At 41.0% G+C, this 24,216-nt stretch overlaps 2 protein-coding genes across 5 annotated transcripts in view; one reads left to right on the top strand and one right to left on the bottom strand.

Moving 5' to 3' along the window:
- The window catches only part of LOC306700395 (atrial natriuretic peptide receptor 1-like), a gene marked incomplete at its 5' end in the record, with an annotated part of 46,244 nt that extends 32,926 nt beyond the window's left edge, over positions 1-13,318 (top strand). The window contains 17 exons of the mRNA XM_079165404.1: positions 1,488-1,582; positions 3,639-3,774; positions 4,379-4,463; positions 4,830-4,947; positions 5,093-5,167; positions 5,357-5,434; positions 5,629-5,733; positions 5,825-5,896; positions 6,006-6,168; positions 7,102-7,257; positions 8,042-8,210; positions 8,680-8,826; positions 9,115-9,238; positions 9,345-9,413; positions 9,673-9,847; positions 12,313-12,411; positions 12,526-13,318. Of these exons, the coding sequence (XP_079021530.1) occupies positions 1,488-1,582; positions 3,639-3,774; positions 4,379-4,463; positions 4,830-4,947; positions 5,093-5,167; positions 5,357-5,434; positions 5,629-5,733; positions 5,825-5,896; positions 6,006-6,168; positions 7,102-7,257; positions 8,042-8,210; positions 8,680-8,826; positions 9,115-9,238; positions 9,345-9,413; positions 9,673-9,847; positions 12,313-12,411; positions 12,526-12,671 (2,012 nt within the window). The 3' untranslated portion in view covers positions 12,672-13,318. The remainder of the gene's footprint in view (positions 1-1,487; positions 1,583-3,638; positions 3,775-4,378; positions 4,464-4,829; positions 4,948-5,092; positions 5,168-5,356; positions 5,435-5,628; positions 5,734-5,824; positions 5,897-6,005; positions 6,169-7,101; positions 7,258-8,041; positions 8,211-8,679; positions 8,827-9,114; positions 9,239-9,344; positions 9,414-9,672; positions 9,848-12,312; positions 12,412-12,525) is intronic.
- A 1,730-nt stretch (positions 13,319-15,048) lies between these two features.
- Positions 15,049-23,483, bottom strand: dek (DEK proto-oncogene). Of its 4 annotated transcripts, none has more exons than XM_079165154.1 (12): positions 23,427-23,483; positions 21,938-22,147; positions 21,332-21,430; positions 21,118-21,227; positions 20,918-21,012; positions 20,698-20,818; positions 20,213-20,548; positions 19,650-19,799; positions 18,950-19,040; positions 18,592-18,734; positions 18,384-18,452; positions 15,049-15,596 (listed from the first exon to the last, which is right to left on the bottom strand). In XM_079165154.1, the coding sequence occupies exons 2-12, from the start codon at positions 22,035-22,037 to the stop codon at positions 15,585-15,587; spliced, it is 1,326 nt and encodes a 441-aa protein (XP_079021280.1). In that variant the 5' UTR covers positions 22,038-22,147; positions 23,427-23,483; the 3' UTR covers positions 15,049-15,584. The 4 variants fall into 4 exon arrangements, with proteins under 4 accessions (XP_079021280.1, XP_079021283.1, XP_079021281.1 ...); XM_079165157.1 differs by having other exon boundaries at positions 18,592-18,731; XM_079165155.1 differs by having other exon boundaries at positions 21,938-22,070; positions 23,427-23,468.
- Between the last annotated feature and the right edge of the window lie 733 nt (positions 23,484-24,216).

The following is a 24,216-nucleotide window of genomic DNA, read 5'->3' as shown; positions in this document are numbered from 1 at the left end:
TAACAGTATTAACATCATTATAACCATTATTACTGTGCATTAACATTATTACTCATACATTATAACCATTACTACTATGCATTAACAATATTAACATTATTACTGATTTAATAACATTATTAACATTATTACTAATACATTAACACAATTAACATTATAATTTACACATTAACATTTTTAAGAGTATTACTAATATATTAAAAGCCTTTTGAGATAATAGAATGTCTCAAAATCTGTACATCATTTGACAAAAACATGATATAAAAATCAGAGCTTTCATCCTACTCTGCTGTCTTCATCATAACATTGTCACTCCTGCCACCTCAAACGAGGCAACACATTGTCTGATGTTAGTATGTTTCAGTTGCATAAAACACAGATACTGTAGGACTTAAGCGTGAACAGCATTTTGTACTCAACCTTCCAGGTTTGAGAACCTTCAGTCCAGATTATAAATGTAGTCACTTTACAGCTGCGTCTGTCTCAGAGCAGTTCAGTAATTTAATTACTGTCACAGCTGCAGACACAAACACTGTCAGAGAAAATGATTTCTGAAAATGAATCTCATCCGCTAACTCATATTTGTGCGTGTTTGTGTGTGTGTGTGTTTGTGTGTGTGTGTGTGTGTGTGTTGATATTGGTTATTTTTAATGGAAGCTGCTCCTATCTTTATTCCTACTTGTCTCTCCCTCTCTGTCTCTCTTGATGTTATTGATGCTTCATTTCCATGCACAGAATGATGGTGAACTATGCTGCACATTGATTCATATTCGAAGCTGATTTGTTGTTACTCTGAATTTGCAGTTTGTGTCTCATACACATATTTTCGTTGTGTAATTAAATCAGAGAGAACGACATCATCACAACATCTGAAAACCAACAAGCATCGTTTTTATATTTAATATTTGTACTTTTGTATTTGTATTGCTTTGCTTTAAATGTTCCCTGTACCTATAAATGCTGCTGTAGCAAAAACATTTCCCCTTGTGGGATTAATAGAGTAACTATCCATCTATCTATCTCTACATTCATATTATATTCAATGCATAACAATACACAATAGAAGCACAGAACAACTGATAAACTGTACAATGTTTCCAAAATAGTGAAAACAATAATTGCAGGAAGTTTGTTTGATGTCTGTGTCTGAAGAACAACTTGCATTTTATACGTAATAGTGCAATTAATTTATTTTTATTTTAGTTTAGTTTTGGTCAACGAGTCTGTAACAATCTATAATACACATTCTTTACTATAAACAGTTTAATTATATTTTAAAAAACGAAATGAATAATTTCTTGTTTTTCCAAAGTGTTTTTTGGACAGATATGTAATGATGATTGTAATATGAATGTTAATATCGTCCAATGCCATCTCTCCTTTTGAGGAGTTGGTAACATTACACAGGTTGTCTTGAGACACAGTGTGTATTGGTTATATATTATATTATATTTATAATATATATCCGTGTCATTCTTGTCCCTCAGGTGTGACGGGACTCGTCCACCTGGACGAGAACGGAGACAGAGAGACGGACTTCGCTCTGTGGGACATGATCGACACCAACACCAGCACATTCCAGGTGAACGGTGATACTTGTTTTTATGATTATTTATTTAAACGCTCGACCAAGACTTCACACCTCCATCACACCTTCTCTTTCATTAGCCTCATCACACCTTCTCTTTCATTAGCCTCCATCACACCTTCTCTTTCATTAGCCTCCGTCACACCTTCTCTTTTCATTAGCCTCCATCACACCTTCTCTTTTCATTAGCCTCCATCACACCTTCTCTTTCATTAGCCTCCATCACACCTCTTTTCATTAGCCTCCATCACACCTTCTCTTTCATTAGCCTCCATCACACCTTCTCTTTCATTAGCCTCATCACACCTTCTCTTTCATTAGCCTCATCACACCTTCTCTTTCATTAGCCTCCATCACACCTCTTTTCATTAGCCTCCATCACACCTTCTCTTTCATTAGCCTCCATCACACCTTCTCTTTCATTAGCCTCCATCACACCTCTTTTCATTAGCCTCCATCACACCTTCTCTTTCATTAGCCTCCATCACACCTTCTCTTTCATTAGCCTCCATCACACCTTCTCTTTCATTAGCCTCATCACACCTTCTCTTTCATTAGCCTCCATCACACCTCTTTTCATTAGCCTCCATCACACCTTCTCTTTCATTAGCCTCCATCACACCTTCTCTTTCATTAGCCTCATCACACCTTCTCTTTCATTAGCCTCCATCACACCTTCTCTTTCATTAGCCTCCATCACACCTTCTCTTTCATTAGCCTCATCACACCTTCTCTTTCATTAGCCTCCATCACACCTTCTCTTTCATTAGCCTCATCACACCTTCTCTTTCATTAGCCTCCATCACACCTTCTCTTTCATTAGCCTCCATCACACCTTCTCTTTCATTAGCCTCATCACACCTTCTCTTTCATTAGCCTCCATCACACCTTCTCTTTCATTAGCCTCATCACACCTTCTCTTTCATTAGCCTCCATCACACCTTCTCTTTCATTAGCCTCATCACACCTTCTCTTTCATTAGCCTCCATCACACCTTCTCTTTCATTAGCCTCATCACACCTTCTCTTTCATTAGCCTCCATCACACCTTCTCTTTCATTAGCCTCCATCACACCTTCTCTTTCATTAGCCTCCATCACACCTTCTCTTTCATTAGCCTCCATCACACCTTCTCTTTCATTAGCCTCCATCACACCTTCTCTTTCATTAGCCTCCATCACACCTTCTCTTTCATTAGCCTCATCACACCTTCTCTTTCATTAGCCTCTTGCATAAATCTAAACAATCAACAATTTAACCAAAAAATAACACAAAAACTAATTATTTGGTATCGTAATCTCAAAAGTAATTATAACTGTAGTGCAGTAGAAAGTAGTGTCATAGACATCACGAGACAGAATCACGAATGCGAACTCGTCCGCCTGGTGTAGATGGCCAATCACAGCACAGTAATACCAGCCAATCAGCACATTAGGGGCGGGGCTTGGCCTGAGTGATGGAAAAATGTAAACGAACTACAGCGAGCAGAGATGAGCTGATTATGTCAAACACACGTTTGTTCTCAAGAAAAAAGATTTACATGCAGTTCTTCTTTTTAAGCATAAATATCCCGTCCAGTTCCTTCATGACTGACTCAGCGGCTTCAACAGGAAGTTCCACATTGCAGGACTTTTACTTGCAGTAGAGTCATTTAGTTTAGTAGAAGACCTGAATACGTCCCACCAGTGCACATTGACATGTGCTTTAATACCGCAGGACTTGCGTCCCTTATCTTCCATTGATTTATTTCTTACTTGTTATACCTTTTACTTAATGTTCAAATGTCTCCTCGACTGTTTGCAAAGAACTTAAAGGTTCTTTTGGGAGAATTTTGGACGTTACTTAGGAATAGGCCAACTGCACATATATCAGAGATTAAAACATGGATATGCATGAGCTATTTGATACGACCACAGAGCTTAGCATGAGAAATGATTATTAAAAAGGCAAAGAAGCGTGTCATCTGCATACACTCTGACTTCCATGAACTCAAGTCCTAAAACCTAACAGCTTATGTCGTCTTACTCTTGGTCTCGTTTGTTTTATTCCAGATAGTTTTGGTGTACAACAGCTCAGAGGAGCAGCTGACTGCCACACCTGGAACAACGCTGCACTGGCCGGGTGGAGTTATTCCTCCAGATGTTCCCGTCTGTGGCTTCAAGAATGACAACCCGGCCTGCCTCACAAGTCAGTGCAGAAAACAAGTTAATGTTCGTCAATCGTTGTGTAGTTTAGAATGTTTTCAGTTCAGTTGTTTTCTGTGAGCCTTGACCTTTTTCAACGCCTTCAATACTTTAATATTCATTCATGGCTGGTAACATATGTATTAGTGATGTGAACCACGGATTAATAACACGGTTTATCGTTAACCATCACAGTGTAAATAAAGTTGTACTGACTCAGTAGAACTTGTCTCTGATCATGTTTCACTGTAAACAACCGACAGGAGGAGAGCTAGTAACGTTAGCAGCACCGCTGTGCTGAAATGATTTTTGGGACGGTGGCAAAAAATAATAATAAATCTTCTGTAGACCAGCTGCTATAATCAAACAATAAAGGGATCTGTATCTGTTAATATGGATCGTCAATGATCCGTAATTATTATTGGCGGTAAAAACATGTGATCAGTGATCTAAAAGTTATATTTTCCCCGTATTTTATTTTGTGCTGATGATCCGTGACACCTCCAGTATGTATGTTCTGTGATCAGTGTATTCAGTTCAGGTATTTCTCCGTACAGAGTTCAGTTCACAGGTTGTTAGATCGTTTCTCTCTTTCTCTCTCCGAACAGAGACGGTCACCATCCACCAGATGGTTTCCATCGTGGTCTTCTTCATCTTCACGATGACCCTCACCGTCACCATCTTCATCTACAGGTTCAAACATTTACCTTCACTACGCCGAGACATTTGTAGGTCTCGTCAGGTTTTGTCTTCACCGTTTCATTCGTGTTATTTTGATATTTTGCCGGCGAAAAACACTTTAAATCCACAAATGTAAAAATGTGGCTGTTTAACAGGCAGGGAGGGGCCAATGAAAGACCGTTGCATTATGGGAAATGTATGACCCAATGTTTTTGGTGTTTGAACCATAGAGACTAAAAGTCAGGATGTCTCCGCCTCTCCTGCTTTTAATTATTATTATTATTATCATTATTATCATTATTATTATTATTATTGTCTCTCTCTGTCTCTGTCTCTCTCTCTCTCTCTCTCTCTCTCTCTCTCTCTGTCTCTCTGCAGGAAGATGAAGTTAGAGAAGGAGCTGGTGGCTCAGCTCTGGAGGATGTCCTGGGACGACATCCAGATGAGTAACCTGGACAAGGTGCTGCGCAGCGGCAGCAGGATCACACTGTCACTGGTCAGCACACACACCTACACACACACATACACACACTCACACACACACACACTTACACACACACACACACACACACACACACACACACACACACACACACCTACACACACACACACACACACACTGACCCTGTGTCTGTCTCCAGAGAGGCTCAACCTACGGCTCTCTGATGACTGGAGACGGGAACCTGCAGGTTTTTGCAAAGACCGGATACTACAAGGTCAGAGTGATTCCTGTTCCCTTCAGTTGTTTCTCTTAAACATGTATTTAGTCGCTCCATTTGAACAGAAGTAAATACATATTTCTGTGCTGATGTTTGGACTGAACCCTCAGATCTTTATCATCTACAGATGAAAGATAAAACAATAATAAAAAGCTTTTAGGTTTTAAACTCTTTGTGTTCTTTCAGGGAAACATCGTCGCCATTAAATACACCAACAAGAAACGCATCGAGCTGAACAGGACGGTGCTGTTTGAGCTCAAACACGTGAGTGTCTGATGCGTCACGTCTTCTCATTCAGAGCACGGAGACGGTAGCTTTTATTCATTTTTACAGGAGAAGGTAAAGAATATAATTCTAAACAATAAAAGCGCTCACAAACATCGGTCGAGTAACGTGTTTGGTAAAGCGATGTATTGTGTCTGCAGCTGAAATGAATTCTTTCTGTTGTGTTTGTGGAGATGAGAGACGTTCAGAACGAACATCTGACCCGGTTCATCGGAGCCTGCATCGACCCTCCAGACACCTGTATCATCACAGAGTACTGTCCCAGAGGGAGTCTGCAGGTACACCTGTCTGTCTGACTGTCTGACTGACTGTCTGTCTGTCTGTCTGTCTGTCTGTGTGTCTGTTAACAGTCTGTCTCTCTGTCTTCAGGACATCCTGGAGAACGACAGCATCACTCTGGACTGGATGTTCAAATATTCTCTCATCAACGACATCGTCAAGGTTCTTTAGTTCATGTTTCGTCTTCCTCATCCTACGCTGCTAATGTTTGCAGTATATATTTATATTTATATATATAAATATCTAGTTATGAGCCCCTCTCTCTCTACAGGGCATGGTGTTCCTCCACAACAGCGTCATCGTGTCTCACGGTAAACTCAAGTCGTCTAACTGTGTCGTGGACAACCGCTTCGTCCTGAAGATCACCGACTACGGTTTGTCCAGCTTCAGATCCCAGAGCGACTCTGGAAAAGACGCTCACGCCTACTACGCCCGTGAGTCTCCATCTTTACTGCAACTACTACAATGGAGTAAAAAATAAGAAAAGCTAAAGCATCCCCTGCTTTATGGTCTGTTTGACTCTAAATGGACCATCATTTACTAAATGAACATCATGCTGTATTGAAGAAGACTTGAAACTAGAGATTGAGACCATAAACTCATGTTTACAATGTTTACTGAGGTAATAAATCAAGAGAGAAGTAGAGTCATTTTCTCATAGACTTCTATACAACCAGAGGAGTCGCCCCCTGGTGGACACTAGAGAGAATGCAGCTTTAACACTTTTTTTACCGATGGCTGACGTCTGGTTTTTACTCGACAATGCTAGCTCACCTAGCATCCCTGAGCTATCTAACGTTACGGTTCAGCCTGTTTACGTCTTACTTACTTATACTAGTTTTGATTTATTTACATAAAAAGATGAAGTTATTAGTTGCAAATTAATTTTTTCGGGTAGAAAGCGTTACGTAGTTTATACAAAGACTGATCTTTGTGGATCTGCAGAATAATATGATGCAAGAAGTTTTTTAAAGTAGATTACATAAGATATTATTTCATCTTTTTCTGGAAAGACACATTCGTGTTGACTTTTTAATGGTAATTGTAATTTTAAGCCGAGTGCCGTCTAGTTCCATTATATTTGAGAGAAGGCAGACACAGATCAGCAACACTAATCTATTGATTAGACTGATAAATAGAACTACAAGTAAGAGAAATTTATATCAAATGTATATTTTAGATCTTTGGGTGAACAGTCCTTTTAAATGTCTCCAAAGCTGCTGTACAAGAACTTCACCATAAATAAAATGCAGCGTCTAAAACTGGTACAAAATATTACCAAAATTACCAAAATATTACCAAAAAGATGTTACGCAACATAATCATAAGCCGTTGTAACTTGATAGAAACGGTCTCTTCTCCTGCAGAGAGGTTGTGGATGGCTCCGGAGCTGCTCAGGATGGAGTCTCCTCCTCCTCAGGGGACTCAGAAAGGAGACGTCCACAGCTTCGGCATCGTCCTCCAGGAGGTGGCGCTGCGCCGAGGAGCCTTCTACCTCGAGGGATACCCACTCAGCCCCAAAGGTAGGACGGAGGACACAAGGTGTGAGGACACTTGGTCTGTGAAGTCCACTTTAAACGGACCGTTCTCTTCAAAGTTAGTATCAAAGAACTTTCAGTTAGTGTTGATTCTGTCGCCCCCTGTGGACTAAAGTGGTAGTGTCTCTCATGTTACTGCAGCAAAACACTCAAAGATGAACTGTGACCCAACAACAAAAACAACAAACACATTTTTTGGCAATAACTCAAGAATTTTGTATGTTATTTGTTACAATTACGCACAAAAAGGATCAAATGATAAAGTGTCATTTTGGACTGACGTGGATGTAAAGGTTCGTTACAAAGTTACATATTATTTATTGTAAATTTCTATTTTATTTTTGTGATTCTACTTCCTTAGAACTCTTTTATCGTGATCGTTATGCGTCAAAGCACCAAGACACATGTAATGAAACCAGTTGTGAAAGATTATTGTCAGTATTTATAATACTAGAATATAGAATACTTCATTATATTTTCTCTCATAATCTTTATGGAATTAATTAAAGTCTGTTTTTTGTGGCAATTACAAAAAGGGAGAAAGCGACTTTATTATTTCTGTCCACATTAGTTATTATTAGTTATTATAATTAATATCTTTCTACTTTCTTTTAGCAGCTTCATCCATTAAAGTTTCTCCTCCTCGGTCCAGTTTGGCTTCTTTTCTTCACACTCAGTTTAATTAATAACCACCCATCCGTGTATTTGTGGTCGCTTCCCCCAAACCCCCGTAAGAACCTCTGAACCATCTCACCCCCCTCCTCTGCAGAGATCGTGGACCGGGTGGTCCTGGGCGAGTGGCCCTGCCTCAGACCGACCGTCGACCCCCAGAGTCACAGCCCCGAGCTGGGTCAGCTGATGCAGCGCTGCTGGGCCGAGGAGCCGACGGAGAGACCGGAGTTCAGCCACATCTGCCTGCTGCTGCGCAAACAGAACAAGTGAGAACGAGGCGAGGTTAGAACACGGGACACTAGTGGAGCATCTGAACGTGAACGAGCCGGAGAGTTCCAGTGTTACGTCGTCTCAGTGAAACCTGGTCTGGACTTTAACTTCCATCAAACATTTAGAGCATTTTAACAAGAGACATATCGAATGAAAGTAAAGAAACATGCTTCATCATGAGATGAGGTTATGGTTAAGATATGATACGATAAGATTGCACAATGTTTCTTGTACTAAATAAACAAACCATGTATCTTTAAAAACACCTCAAAAAGATGATGTTTTTATTTAAAAGTGTATTTGCCTTAAACAGCGAAGGACAGTTTATATGGGATCAAAAATTAACTCTGTGTGTGTGTGTGTGTGTGCGTGTGCGTGTGTGCGTGTGTGCGTGTGCGTGTGCGTGTGTGCGTGTGTGCGTGCGCGCGTGCGCGCGTGCGCGTGTGCGTGTGTGTGTGTGTTCAGGGAGTCGAGGACCAACATCCTGGACAACCTGCTGTCCCGTATGGAGCAATACGCCAACAACCTGGAGGAGCTGGTGGAGGAGCGAACACAAGCGTACCACGAGGAGAAACGCAAGGCTGAAGCACTACTCTACCAGATACTACCACAGTGAGGAGTACTTCTACTACTACAGTACTACTGCATGGAATACACTAGTTACAAGAATAGTATAGTATAGTATGTGTTTAAAATGTCATAGTATAGTATGTCCTAAAATATTTCTAAAATAACAGTATAGTGCGTCAGAAGAAATGTTCAATATAGTGACAGATGATAAAAAGGTACAAATATACCACAGTATCTCATTAAGTATTGAAAAAGGTCATAGTATAGTATTTCAGAGTGTAATATGTCATAAAGTCTAGAAAGTTGACGTATATCATGTCATTAAAACAGCTCAGTAGCGGAGCAGCTGAAGCGAGGTGAGACGGTTCAGGCCGAGGCCTTTGACTCCGTCACCATCTACTTCAGCGACATCGTCGGTTTCACCGCCATCTCTGCAGAGAGCACACCGATGCAGGTGAGTCACACACACACACACACACACACACACACACACACACACACACACACCTGCTCCATCTGAACATCTGGATGGATGACTAACAGCTGTTGTGACTCTGCAGGTGGTGACTCTGCTCAACGATCTCTACACCTGTTTCGACGCCATCATCGACAACTTTGATGTTTATAAGGTGACGAATCTGCAGATTAAATACTTGTTTATATATAATATATAATATATACTATATAATATATACTATATACTATATATAGTATATAGTATATAGAATATAGAATTATCAGACAAAAGGAACCAGTATGTGTTAAAAGAACATTACAATCTAAATGGAATTAAAACTAAATTGTGAGCTTGAACGGCTGAAGAAACTCACAACGTGAACATCAACCTGTTTATAAATGTATAAATATACATCCCCCCCCCCCCCGCAGGTGGAGACCATCGGCGACGCCTACATGGTGGTGTCGGGGCTGCCGGTGAGGAACGGGATGCAGCACGGCAGAGAGATCGCCCGCATGGCGCTCGCCCTGCTGGACGCCGTCCGCTCCTTCAAGATCTGCCACCGATCAGAGCAGCAGCTGAAGCTGAGGATCGGCATCCACAGCGGTGAGAGTACACACCATGTGTACAAGTACACACCAGCGCGTACAAGTAAACACCACCGTGTACGAGTACATTAACCGTGTACAAGTACACACAGCGTGTACGAGTACACACATACATTTGACTTTGAGAGTGAACAGGAGCGGATCAGTGGACACACACAGTATATACACACAGTATACACACACACAGTATACACACACACAGTATACACACACACAGTACACACACACAGTATACACACACACAGTATACACACACACAGTATACACACACACAGTATACACACACACAGTGTACACACACACAGTACACACACACAGTACACACACACAGTATACACACACACAGTATACACACACAGTATACACACACACAGTACACACATACAGTACACACACACAGTACACACACACAGTATACACACACACAGTATACACACACACAGTGTACACACACACAGTACACACACACAGTACACACACACAGTATACACACACACAGTATACACACACAGTATACACACACACAGTACACACACACAGTGTACACACACACAGTACACACACACAGTATACACACACACAGTGTACACACACACAGTACACACACACAGTGTACACACACACAGTGTACACACACACAGTACACACACACAGTGTACACACACAGTGTACACACACAGAGTACACACACACAGTGTACACACACACACAGAGTACACACACACAGTGTACACACACAGAGTACACACACACAGTGTACACACACACAGTACACACACACAGTATACACACACACAGTATACACACACAGTATACACACACACAGTACACACACACAGTGTACACACACACAGTACACACACACAGTATACACACACAGTGTACACACACACAGTACACACACACAGTGTACACACACACAGTGTACACACACACAGTACACACACACAGTGTACACACACAGTGTACACACACAGAGTACACACACACAGTGTACACACACACACAGAGTACACACACACAGTGTACACACACAGAGTACACACACACAGTGTACACACACACAGTACACACACACAGAGTACACACACAGTGTACACACACAGAGTACACACACACAGTATACACACACACAGTGTACACACACACAGTACACACACACAGTATACACACACACAGTGTACACACACACAGTACACACACACAGTATATACACACAGTACACACACACAGAGTACACACACACAGTGTACACACACACAGTATACACACACACAGTGTACACACACACAGTACACACACACAGTATATACACACAGTACACACACACACAGTATACACACACACAGTGTACACACACACAGTACACACACACAGTACACACACACAGTATACACACACACAGTATACACACACAGTATACACACACACAGTACACACACACAGTACACACACACAGTACACACACACAGTATACACACACACAGTATACACACACAGTGTACACACACACAGTACACACACACAGTACACACACACAGTATACACACACACAGTATACACACACAGTATACACACACACAGTACACACACACAGTGTACACACACACAGTACACACACACAGTATACACACACACAGTGTACACACACACAGTGTACACACACAGTACACACACACAGTGTACACACACAGTGTACACACACAGAGTACACACACACAGTGTACACACACACACAGAGTACACACACACAGTGTACACACACAGAGTACACACACACAGTGTACACACACACAGTACACACACACAGTATACACACACACAGTATACACACACAGTATACACACACACAGTACACACACACAGTGTACACACACACAGTACACACACACAGTATACACACACAGTGTACACACACACAGTACACACACACAGTGTACACACACACAGTGTACACACACACAGTACACACACACAGTGTACACACACAGTGTACACACACAGAGTACACACACACAGTGTACACACACACACAGAGTACACACACACAGTGTACACACACAGAGTACACACACACAGTGTACACACACACAGTACACACACACAGAGTACACACACAGTGTACACACACAGAGTACACACACACAGTATACACACACACAGTGTACACACACACAGTACACACACACAGTATACACACACACAGTGTACACACACACAGTACACACACACAGTATATACACACAGTACACACACACAGAGTACACACACACAGTGTACACACACACAGTATACACACACACAGTGTACACACACACAGTACACACACACAGTATATACACACAGTACACACACACAGAGTACACACACACAGTGTACACACACACAGTACACACACACACAGTGTATACACACACACAGTACACACACACAGTGTATACACGTGTATCCTTTGTGTTACAGGTCCGGTGTGTGCCGGCGTGGTCGGGCTGAAGATGCCTCGTTACTGTTTGTTCGGCGACACCGTCAACACGTCGTCTCGTATGGAGTCCAGCGGAGAAGGTTCGTACACGAGACAAAGGACTCAATAAACAGTGAACCATGAATCAGATTCACTCTTCTGCAGAACACTGATGATGATTTCACTGTTTCACGTCTTTTATTTCGTCCGTGCAGCGCTGAAGATTCACGTGTCGGCGGCGACTCGCGACGTCCTGCTGGAGTTCAACTGCTTCCAGCTGGAGCCGAGAGGAGACATCGAGGTCAAGGGCAAAGGGAAGATGACCACCTATTGGCTGCTGGGAGAGAGCGACAGCCAATGAGAAGACAGACGAGGAGGAGGACAGAGGGGACGAGGGGACGAGGAGAAGACATTCACCATGCACATCTATGGGAAGAAAAGATCCGCTAAAGTGTGCGAGTAAACGACAAAACACGGAAGTGGAACCATGACGGGAGGAAATGACAACAAGCTGGTCTGGATCCTGCAGGATCAGGACTCACACTGAATGAATGAAGAAACTAGAATATTGACTTTATATCGTCTGTTCCAGATTCAACATGTTTTCTGTTTGTAAGATGTTCAGCTGAAGCTTCTTTACGTGCTGACGGTCCGGGATCAGGACTCATTCAGAGGCTCTTTAACGGACCACAACTATAAACTTCATCACCTTCAAACAAACCCTGTGAAGAAAACGAGTATTAAATGTGTTATAAAGAAACAAAGGTTGAATCCTGTAAACGCTTTGATTTAAATATTTACTCACGTGTAGATTTTTAAGACTTAAAAGAGTTTTAATCGGTGAATATTAGATATTAGTGACGTCTGAAACAGACTTTCTTTAAGTCCACAATTCTGCAGTCCTGTTACCCACAATGCATAGCGTTGTGACGTTAAACAACAGGGTTACCAGTGTGGACACCTGGAGCCAAAACAATGTACAAATAAATAAATCAGAAGGTAGAGACCCCCCCCCCCCCCCCCCCCGTTAAGAAGCAGCATGAAGACGTTTCTTATTTAAATTTCAGCGTTTTAGTCGCTGAACTCACTAAATGACGGTTCGCTCTTGTAAACGTTTGAAGCTCTTTTGGAAATAAAAAGTTGTAAATACGCAAAGTTTTTGGGGTTTTGAAGTAAATGATTCAAATCCAGCAGTTTGTGTTCAGACTGTTCGTCTGTACCGACCTCAACGTTCTGATCGGAGACCTTTGTTTGGACCGGCTCGGATTCTGGTGAAACCAGATGAACTCATGCAGGTTCACCAGAACCTCCTTCAGCTCAGACTCCAGCATAGACCTGGTCCACCGTGGACAGACCCAGATCCTCCAGCAGAGACCGGTCCACCGTGGACAGACCCAGATCCTCCGGCAGAGACCTGGTCCACCGTGGACAGACCCAGATCCTCCAGCAGAGACCGGTCCACCGTGGACAGACCCAGATCCTCCGGCAGAGACCTGGTCCACCGTGGACAGACCCAGATCCTCCGACAGAGACCGGTCCACCGTGGACAGACTCAGATCCAGAAGCACCGGAGGGAGGAGGAGAGCTCAGCTCCCGGCAGCAGCAACAGCATCTCAGTTGTCTCCTCCTCCTCCTCCTCCTCCAGGAGCAGAGCTTCTCCTCTCTGCTGGAGACCCAGGACGTGTTGCTGGACCCGCTGGAGGGAAGGGAGGCACGGGAGAACCAGAACCAGGACTGAGAGGGGCAGACTGTCAGACCTGCTGCAGTAGAATGAGAGGTTTACTAAAGAGACTCTGGTGCTCAGAGACACTACCACTTTAGTCCACAGGGGGCGACAGAATCAAGAAAATACTTTTGAGTATTTCTATTTTCTACTCCAGTACATTTATTTGATAAAACTAAATATAAACTAATAAATGGTGAATTATTACAGATTAATGTACCAGCATTATATAAAGTCATTAAAATGATGAACACATTAATGCATAATTTATTACAATACACAAATATAATATACATTATTTTGCATAATGAGTACTTTTAAGTCAATTTTGATGCCGAAACTTTTGCAGAAGTAACATTTAAGTTTCGTTTCGGTTGATTTTTCCTAAGTGTTACACATGATGCGTTCAAGGACCATCTGAAAGATGAAAGTCTGATGATTAGAACAGTTTTTACAGCTAGTGTTGTGATAAATGGTGCAGTTTTGGAGATTGTTAAAAGAAAACGTGCTTCTCCATCCTGCCGGCTGTTTGTGGGTTAAAACAACAACAACAACAACAACAAAACATGTAGATGTTTGTTCATCTTGAGAGTGAAGAAGAACTTCTGGATGTTTGACAGTTCAACGTTTTAAAGTGTTTCACTTTTCTTCACAGAAATAAAACAAGTTTAAAAAGAAGAATTTAAGATGTTTAAGTGTCTCGAATCTATTTAAAATTCACATTTTCCATAAATATGAATTCATATTTAATAAATAGTATTTTTCTACTATGTGTCAACTGAAGAAAAAAAGAAATCACAAAAAGGCAACAAATCAAGTGATCACAAAACCGTTTTTAAATGAAATCAGAGATTTATTTTCTCTGATTTGTTGTGACTAAAGATTTGTGAGCATTTTATTTGATTGTTTACACGAGGAGCAAAGATGTCGACCGTCGTAGTTTCATTAAATTCATTTTTAATCGTCGATGTTTTCACAGGAAGAGAAAAGTGAAACCACGTCGAGACCATTTAGTTAAAAAAAGGTTCTTTTATTCATCAGGTAAATTATTCAACACGTTTTAAATTGTAAATTAATGTTTGAAAGAGAAACATAATGAGTTAATCAAAAATAGTTTCAGCTAATTAGAAACATTATGTACAAATCTAAAAGACTTTCTTCACAAAGAAAAACTAATCCGAGCTTCTGGAAAATGTCTTTTTCATAAATCGGACAGAAAACGTGAAACTTGTTGACGACGAACTATAATCTGAAATCTATACACGAGATACAAAATAACACAACAAGATACACAATAACAGAACAAGATACACAATAACAGAACAAGATACACAATAACAGAACAAGATACACAATAACAGAACAGGATACACAATAACAGAACAAGATACACAATAACAGAACAAGATACACAATAACAGAACAAGATACACAATAACAGAACAAGATACACAATAACAGAACAAGATACACAATAACAGAACAATGGAGGAAACTGAAACGAATAAAAAGAAGGTTTCGTTTTCTGGGACGTTGAACTTCTTCAGATCTTCATGTGATCAGCTGTGAGGAAACAATAATATGTATTACAATAACAACAACAACAACAACAACTACAGCCCTGTTCATTAATCAATGTGTTTATTTTATGAAATGTCAGAAAGTTGTCAAACAATATTTAAGAGTTGTTTTTTATCCAACTAATCATTTAAACTCTGAAGTCAGTAAAACGTCAAAAATACTGAAAATTATACTTTTACTTTGTTTTAGTAATTTATTTATAGTGTTTGTTTTCTTCATGAAAACACACAATTCAAATGATTAGTAAATAATATATTATCCTTATTATTACTGAATTAAATAATGTAATATAATAATGTGTTTAGAGCTCGTGTTATGAAGTTAATCATAATTCATCTCTAATATCTATTTAATATTCATGTGAAAACATCTTCAAACTACTGGATTTATTCTAGTTCATCACCAAAACTACATTTTACAGATTACATGTGAACACATCATGATAACGTTATAATGTACCTTCAGCCAGTACTCATGTTCACTGAGCAGAGCCTGAAGGCATCACGATGTCACTGAAGTGAACCTCGTTGGTTAGCCGTTAGCGGTGCTGCTAACGTTACTAGCTCTCCTCTGATTGGTTGTTTACAATGAAACATGATCAGAGATCAGAGACTAGAAACACAAGTTCTACTGAGTCAGTAAAACTTTATTTACACTCTGATGGTTAACGTTTAAACTTTATTTACACTCTGATGGTTAACGTTTAAACTTTATTTACTCTCTGATGGTTAACGTTTAAACTTTATTTACACTCTGATGGTTAACGGTAAAACTTTATTTACACTCTGATGGTTAACGTCTAAACTTTATTTACACTCTGATGGTTAACGTCTAAACTTTATTTACACTCTGATGGTTAACGTTAAACTTTATTTACACTCTGATGGTTAACGTTTAAACTTTATTTACTCTCTGATGGTTAACGTTAAACTTTATTTACACTCTGATGGTTAACGTTTAAACTTTATTTACTCTCTGATGGTTAACGTTAAACTTTATTTACACTCTGATGGTTAACGTCTAAACTTTATTTACACTCTGATGGTTAACGTCTAAACTTTATTTACTCTCTGATGGTTAACGTTAAACTTTATTTACACTCTGATGGTTAACGTTTAAACTTTATTTACACTCTGATGGTTAACGTCTAAACTTTATTTACACTCTGATGGTTAACGTCTAAACTTTATTTACACTCTGATGGTTAACGTTAAACTTTATTTACTCTCTGATGGTTAACGTCTAAACTTTATTTACACTCTGATGGTTAACGTTTAAACTTTATTTACACTCTGATGGTTAACGTCTAAACTTTATTTACACTCTGATGGTTAACGTCTAAACTTTATTTACACTCTGATGGTTAACGTCTAAACTTTATTTACACTCTGATGGTTAACGTTTAAACTTTATTTACTCTCTGATGGTTAACGTCTAAACTTTATTTACACTCTGATGGTTAACGTCTAAACTTTATTTACACTCTGATGGTTAACGTTTAAACTTTATTTACACTCTGATGGTTAACGTTTAAACTTTATTTACACTCTGATGGTTAACGTCTAAACTTTATTTACACTCTGATGGTTAACGTTTAAACTTTATTTACACTCTGATGGTTAACGTTTAAACTTTATTTACACTCTGATGGTTAACGTCTAAACTTTATTTACACTCTGATGGTTAACGTTTAAACTTTATTTACACTCTGATGGTTAACGTCTAAACTTTATTTACTCTCTGATGGTTAACGTCTAAACTTTATTTACACTCTGATGGTTAACGTCTAAACTTTATTTACTCTCTGATGGTTAACGTCTAAACTTTATTTACACTCTGATGGTTAACGTTTAAACTTTATTTACACTCTGATGGTTAACGTTTAAACTTTATTTACACTCTGATGGTTAACGTCTAAACTTTATTTACACTCTGATGGTTAACGTTTAAACTTTATTTACACTCTGATGGTTAACGTCTAAACTTTATTTACTCTGATGGTTAACGTCTAAACTTTATTTACTCTCTGATGGTTAACGGTAGACTGTCATTAATCAGTACGGATCAATAACAGTCTTTATTTATTCTTTTGGGTTAGATGTCGTCACTCAGCTCTTTACTTTCTGTTCTCTTCACTTCTATCTGAAGGTTGACTTTGTTTCTTCTCCTTTAGCGCCCTCTGCTGGAGAACAGCAGGAACCTGGTGCACAATTTCTCAACTAAATAGTTTTCTTTATCTATGCATTAGATTTGTTTTCTAATCAAGTAACTAAACAGTTTCCTAAAGCTTCAGAAAAGGTCTCGTTTCATCAGACCAACGATCCAAATAGTTGTAATTGATTAATGACGTTATCGTTAACCACCAGTGTAAATAAAGTTTTACTGTTAACCATCACAGTGTAAATAAAGTTTTACTGTTAACCACCACAGTGTAAATAAAGTTTTACTGTTAACCACCACAGTGTGAATAAAGTTTTACTGTTAACCACCACAGTATGAATAAAGTTTTACTGTTAACCACCACAGTGTAAATAAAGTTTTACTGTTAACCACCACAGTGTAAATAAAGTTCACATGTAGTCTGTAAAATGTAGTTTTGGTGATGAACTAGAATAAATCCAGTAGTTTGAAGATGTTTTCACATGAATATTAAATAGATATTAGAGATGAATTATGATTAACTTCTAACACGAGCTGTAAGAATATTATTATACTTCATTAGTGTGTGTGTGTGTGTGTGTGTGTGTGTGTGTGTGTGTGCGTGCTCACAGCTTTGACGGTCTGTTTGATGTAGTCCTTCTTGCTGCTCAGGTCGTGGTCTGGGTAAGTGTCAAACACCTAAAAACACAAGAACAGATTCATTATGAAGATTATAAAACAGCACATGATGGAGTAACATCTCCCCCTCCTCACCCTCTCCTCACCTCCCCTCACCCTCTCCTCTCCTCTCCTCTCCCCCTCCTCACCCCCTCCTCACCCTCTGACAGATCCTCTTCATGGTCATCTCCTCCAGGTCGGCCTCCTTCAGCAGACTCTTCACCGTCTCCTTCAGCTGCTCGTCACTCGGAGACTTCTTGATCATCTTGATGAGCGGCTCGTCATCGTCTGAACTGTCGTCTGCTGCAGGAAGAGACACACACACACACACACACACACACACACACACACACACACACACACACACACACACACACACACACACACACACACACACACACACACACACACACACACACACACACACACACTTGAAGGCAGGCGGATGGTGACTCACTGAACTCGGTCACGTGATGCTCGATCAGCCCTCATGGAGCTAACCGTCCTGAGGACCTCACCTGTGTTGGTGTTGGTCTTGCTGTTGCTGCTGCTGTCGGCCTTCTTGGTTTTGGCGGCAGGTTTGGCCGGAGCCGGTTTCTTCTTTTTGGGCTGTAAAATAATAAGAGAATAAAAACACAATCAGCTCAACAACATCACAAGACTTCTGAGAGACAAACAAAGCTCTGGAGTTACTGCAGCGAGCTTTCATTTAGTGGTGCTTCTGTCGCCCCCTGTGGACTAAAGTGGTAGTGTCTCTGAGCACCAGAGTCCCTTTAGAAAACCGATCTGGGTCTGTCCACAGTGGACCGGTCTCTGCTGGACTCTGAGCTGAAGGAGGTTCTGGTGAACCCGCATGATGTCATCTGGTTTCACCAGAATCCGACCCGGTGGCTCCGATGACGAGCATCAAGAATAACTCTATAGAAACAGACCATCTTCTCTCTGATGGTCTCTTTACTGATGGAGGTCTGATAGAGGATCAGGACTACACTGAGACTGGTTCATATAGAGGATCAGGACTACACTGAGACTGGTTCATATAGAGGATCAGGACTACACTGAGACTGTGTTCAGATAGAGGATCAGGACTACACTGAGACTGGTCCAGGACCAGTTAGAAGTTCCTCACAGTCACTTTAAAGTAAGGAGAGGAAACACAGGCTGTAATAAAGTCAATGGAAACGTGTCATGTGACCTTTTTAAAACCGTTAGCTTCACCTTCTCGTCAGCTTCGCTGTCGGCGTCGGACTCCGACTCGTCTGAAACGTCCTTCTTCGCTCTCTTTTTAGGAGGACCCGTCTTCTTCGCTGGTGTCCTCGCTCTTTTCACCGGCGCACTTTTCTTGGAAGCAGACTTTGATTTGGGAGACTGGAACAGAGAAAAAGTGTTAAAAAAACAAACAAAGAAAACCTGAAATGAAAGCCGCCTGTCTGCGCTTCGTCAGTAACCCTCTGGTTCGTGTTGAACAGTTTATTTGGGGAGATATTTATAAACTTATTTTGATGAAATATCACCGTTTTAAAACTTTGATTTCCTTTTTTTTCCTGACGGAAGCGTTCGTCAAACACGATGCGTTCAAGGACAGTCGGAAAGTCGAAAGTCGGGCGATAACATCCGTTTAAACAGCTTCTGGCTCTGATGAACTTTTGCCGATTCAGAGTTTTGTGTTCAGTAATAATTTATATTTTCTGTTGACTAATCGATTCTTCATCATTTCTGCTCCAGTTGATTTATTTGGAGATTTATCAGAAAGATGTCGTGCTCAGCCTCGACAACCTCACCTCCTCATCTTCCTCCTCCTCCTCCTCCTCCTCCTCCTCGTCTACAGACTCCTCCTTGTCAGACCGGTCCTCCTCTTTCTCCGACGGTTTGTCCTCGGCATCCGATCCCTCGGCCTCGGCCGAAGCCCCCCCCGCCTTCTCTTCTTCCTCGTCTTCGTCGCTGCTGGAGTCCATGACGATGGCTTTGGACTTGCTTCCCGCTTTGGACTTCTTGGGGCTGGACGAGGAGGAGCTGCTGGGTTTGGGTTTGCTCTTCTTCTTCTTCTTGGCGCTGGACAGCGAGTCGTCACCAGACAGCTTCTTCTTTGATCTCCTCTTCTTCTTCACGGGGAGACGCTGCCGAAGGAGAGGAGAGGTTAACGTCAGGGTCTCAGGCTTCTGTTAGAACTAGTTCAACCACCTCTAAGGAGATCATCTGGCCTGATGCTGGTGATACTTCAGGACCGTTAGATGAACTCAAGTTTAAGTCTGAACTCTGCGCTCACCTTCCCGCTGTTTCTCGGCGCGATGAGGAAAGCCAGGATCCTGTCGACCAGGTCAGAGTGAGTTCCTTTCTTCTCCAGGTCCAGAACTCCACAGACCGCTTTCAGCTTGCTGTTAGAGTTCCTGCAGTGAACAAAAGAGAACAGGACACTCGTAATTATGTGTGTGTGTGTGTGTGTGTGTGTGTGTGCGTCTGTATCTCGTTGAAGAACACAAACGTACTTGAGGAGTTTCTCTCGTTTCTTGGTGTAATGTTCGCTGCCGGAGTCAAAAGCAAAGCCGTTGAACAGACGCAGGTTCTTCTTCAGCGTGGCCATCTGAGAAAACAACGTCAGACATTAAACTCACCACAAAGGCAGAGCTGGTGACTAAAGGAAGGAGAACACAGACTCCCTCACTGTTCACCCTCCACACGTTCGTACCTTCCCCGGCCTGTCGAACAGGATGGCGTGCAGCGGTCTCAGGTCGGCCACCTTCATCTTGGTGATCTGGTGACCGGTGCGTGGAATGTCTCCCAGTTTATCTCCACTACCTGAAGAGAACACAAGCAGACACACTTAACACACACACACGTCCACATCACCGTTAAAGAGCCGACACTACGAGATGCTTCAAAGTAAAAGGTTCGATATTCACCGTCTCCGATCCGGAGCTTCTCTTTCTGCTTCGGAGCCTGAAAGTCGAGCCTCTCGACCGTCTTCTTTGCCCGCTTGCCCTCGACGATGTCACCGGCTGCTGCAACGAGACAGACACAAAGAAATCAGCTTCGTTTAGTCTCCGGTCACATTCTACTTCATGTTCCCTTCAAAATAAAAGTCCAAGAAAAAACACAAGTTGAATTTCTTTGATTATTGGAATCATCAGAAGTCTAGAAAGCCGTTTGATCAACGGAGTGAACGAGGTGCACCTTCTGTTCTTCTGTCCTGTTTAAGACACACGAGACGTACTCTTTAATAAAATAAACTCCTTTCATGCTGATTTATTTTGGCTGATAACTATGAAACACAGAATGTTGTGTTTGAGTCCGAGCGGTGAAACAACTTGAACTGAATGAAATGTTTGTCCACTGCAGCTGTTTCTCTGTTGTCTGATGAACCAATGAGTGTCCACACGTTATGTGCATGACATTAAAACACAAAAACACAACACACACACACTTTATACACAGGAAAGGAAGCTGTGACTAAATGACTGAAGGACTGAAGGAGGAACAGAGGAAGTGAACCCTCTCCTTGACTCTACCAGATGTCTTGGAGCTGCTCTTGTTGGGACTCGACTGGTCCTCCTGTGACGTCTCCTGCTGCTCGTCCACTTCTTCCTCTGAAGCCGCGGAGCCGTCCATCGCTGCCTCAGTGTGTCCGAGTATCGATCCGTCCTGTCGGGAGAAAGACGGACACGTCACCGCGATCCCTCCACGCTGGTCTGGTAATGAATGCGTTATACACGCACAATCTTTAACACACACACACACACACACACACACACACACACACACACACACACACACACACACACACACACACACACACACACACACACACACACACACACACACACACACACACACACACACAGGTGTTCATGAGGAAATAAATCTTAATTTATGTGAGTAAAGTCTTACATTCAAGGGTCTGTAATCATTTGGCTGAATAAGTAAAACATCCCCACACACTGAATGTCACAAAGCTGCAGCATCTGTATGGTTCAACCTGTAGGATTGATGAGGTCTATCAAAACTCACATTATTGCTCTTTAGTTAATATAGTTTGACTTATAAGATGCATGCTGATCCGTAAGGTCATCTAACAGTAATGTGTTATTTCTATGAAGTTTAACCAGGAAGGAGCTTTAGTGCTTTAAAACGACAGATTCATTAATGATGTCTGATGCTTCAAGTTAACCTTTATTAACCATTTTGTCCTCAAACAAAAACAAAGCTTAGTGTTTGCTCGTCCACACAGCTAGCTGCTGCCCGCTAACACCAGCCGTTAGCTCAGACACTTATATGTTAGTGCGCCTCTACGCTGACATTCACGGTAAACACGTTCAAACGGTACGGATCGGGAGCGAGCGAAGGACACTTTGCAAAGTTAGCGGAAAGATTAACATGACAACATCCGGCTTTCAGAAGTGGGACAACATCCGGTTTTCAAGTTAAGATGCCAACAAAGTGTGTAAACATTTTGCATATATGGAAATAAGATTAAATGAATTATATTCACCATAAGTATAAAACATGTTACCTGCAGCTCGTGAGTTAAAGGGAAAATACAACTAAATTGTGGCTGACGTATCTATTATTTGATTTGAGGGTTGCCGATAGGATATTATATAATTTAGTGTAATAATACTTTCCCTTTAACTCACGATATGCAGGTAACATGTTTTACATTTAATGTGAATATAATTCATTTTGAAACTCTTATTTCGAAAACAGGATGTTGTCTCAAGTTAATCTTTCCGCTAACTTTCCAAAGTCCTTCGCTCGCGCCCGATCTGTGCAGTTTGAATGCGTTTACCGTGAATCTCAGCATAGAGGCGCACTACAATGCAAGTGTCTGCTGAGTTGAGCGCAGTGTTAGCTACCGTAATGTTACGTTCGCGCGCGGCTAAGAAGAGTAATAACGATATGAACCGTTTACATTGCGCGGCAACAAACTCCCCAAAAAGGTCCCAACATGTTCAAACTGTCACTTAGCTCGCGTTAGCTAAGAAGCTATGAAAAGTTTACCTCGTAGTGGAGCAGCGGGCTGTGTTCATCTGTCAGTTTCCGGATTTTAACTTCATGATGGCGGTTTATCTGGGGGGCGGGGACTATTGCAGCGCCCACTCCACTGATTGGATGAAGGACTGATGACGTAGCTCTTCTTCTTCTTCTTCTTCTTCTTCAAGTTGGATAAATGATGTATCCAACACACTAATGGCGCATCACCGCCCCCTGCCGTCTTATTTCAAGTTACAAATCTTATAAAATAAAATAAAATAAAATCTTATAAAATCTAATAAAATAAAATCTTTTAAAATCTTATAAAATAAAATCTTTTAAAATCTTATAAAATCTTATAAAATCTTATAAAATCAAATCTTATAAAATCTTATAAAATAATATATAAAATAAAATAAAATAAAATAAAAAGAGAGATACATTTAAAGACATTATCTGCTCAACACCAGCGTCCATTAAACCAGTAACACCTCTTTAATGTTCCTTTTGTATTTCTTCTTATCTGTTGGTGTACAGCTTTTATAGAAATATGAACAAAGGCAATGTTTAACTTTTTTTCATGTTGGGGTCATTCTAGGAAAAGTCATTGAATTTTAAGTTGAAAAAAGACCATTAAGGGCGTTTCCTATGCTGTTAAACATAGTGGTGGGTCATTTCTGACCCCTAAGACCCCCAAGAGGGTTGGAGAACACAGGAAGTTATTTAAATTGCAGAAATATGAGAAATATCTTGCTGTAGCAGTTCAAAACAGACTTTTCATTTCTTTTGAACGTCATGATATTGTCTGTTCGTTGAT

Source organism: Pholis gunnellus, assembly GCF_910591455.1.
Source record: "Pholis gunnellus genome assembly, chromosome: 8".
Lineage (NCBI taxonomy): Eukaryota > Metazoa > Chordata > Actinopteri > Perciformes > Pholidae > Pholis > Pholis gunnellus.
This window is presented reverse-complemented; position numbering and strand designations above follow the sequence as displayed.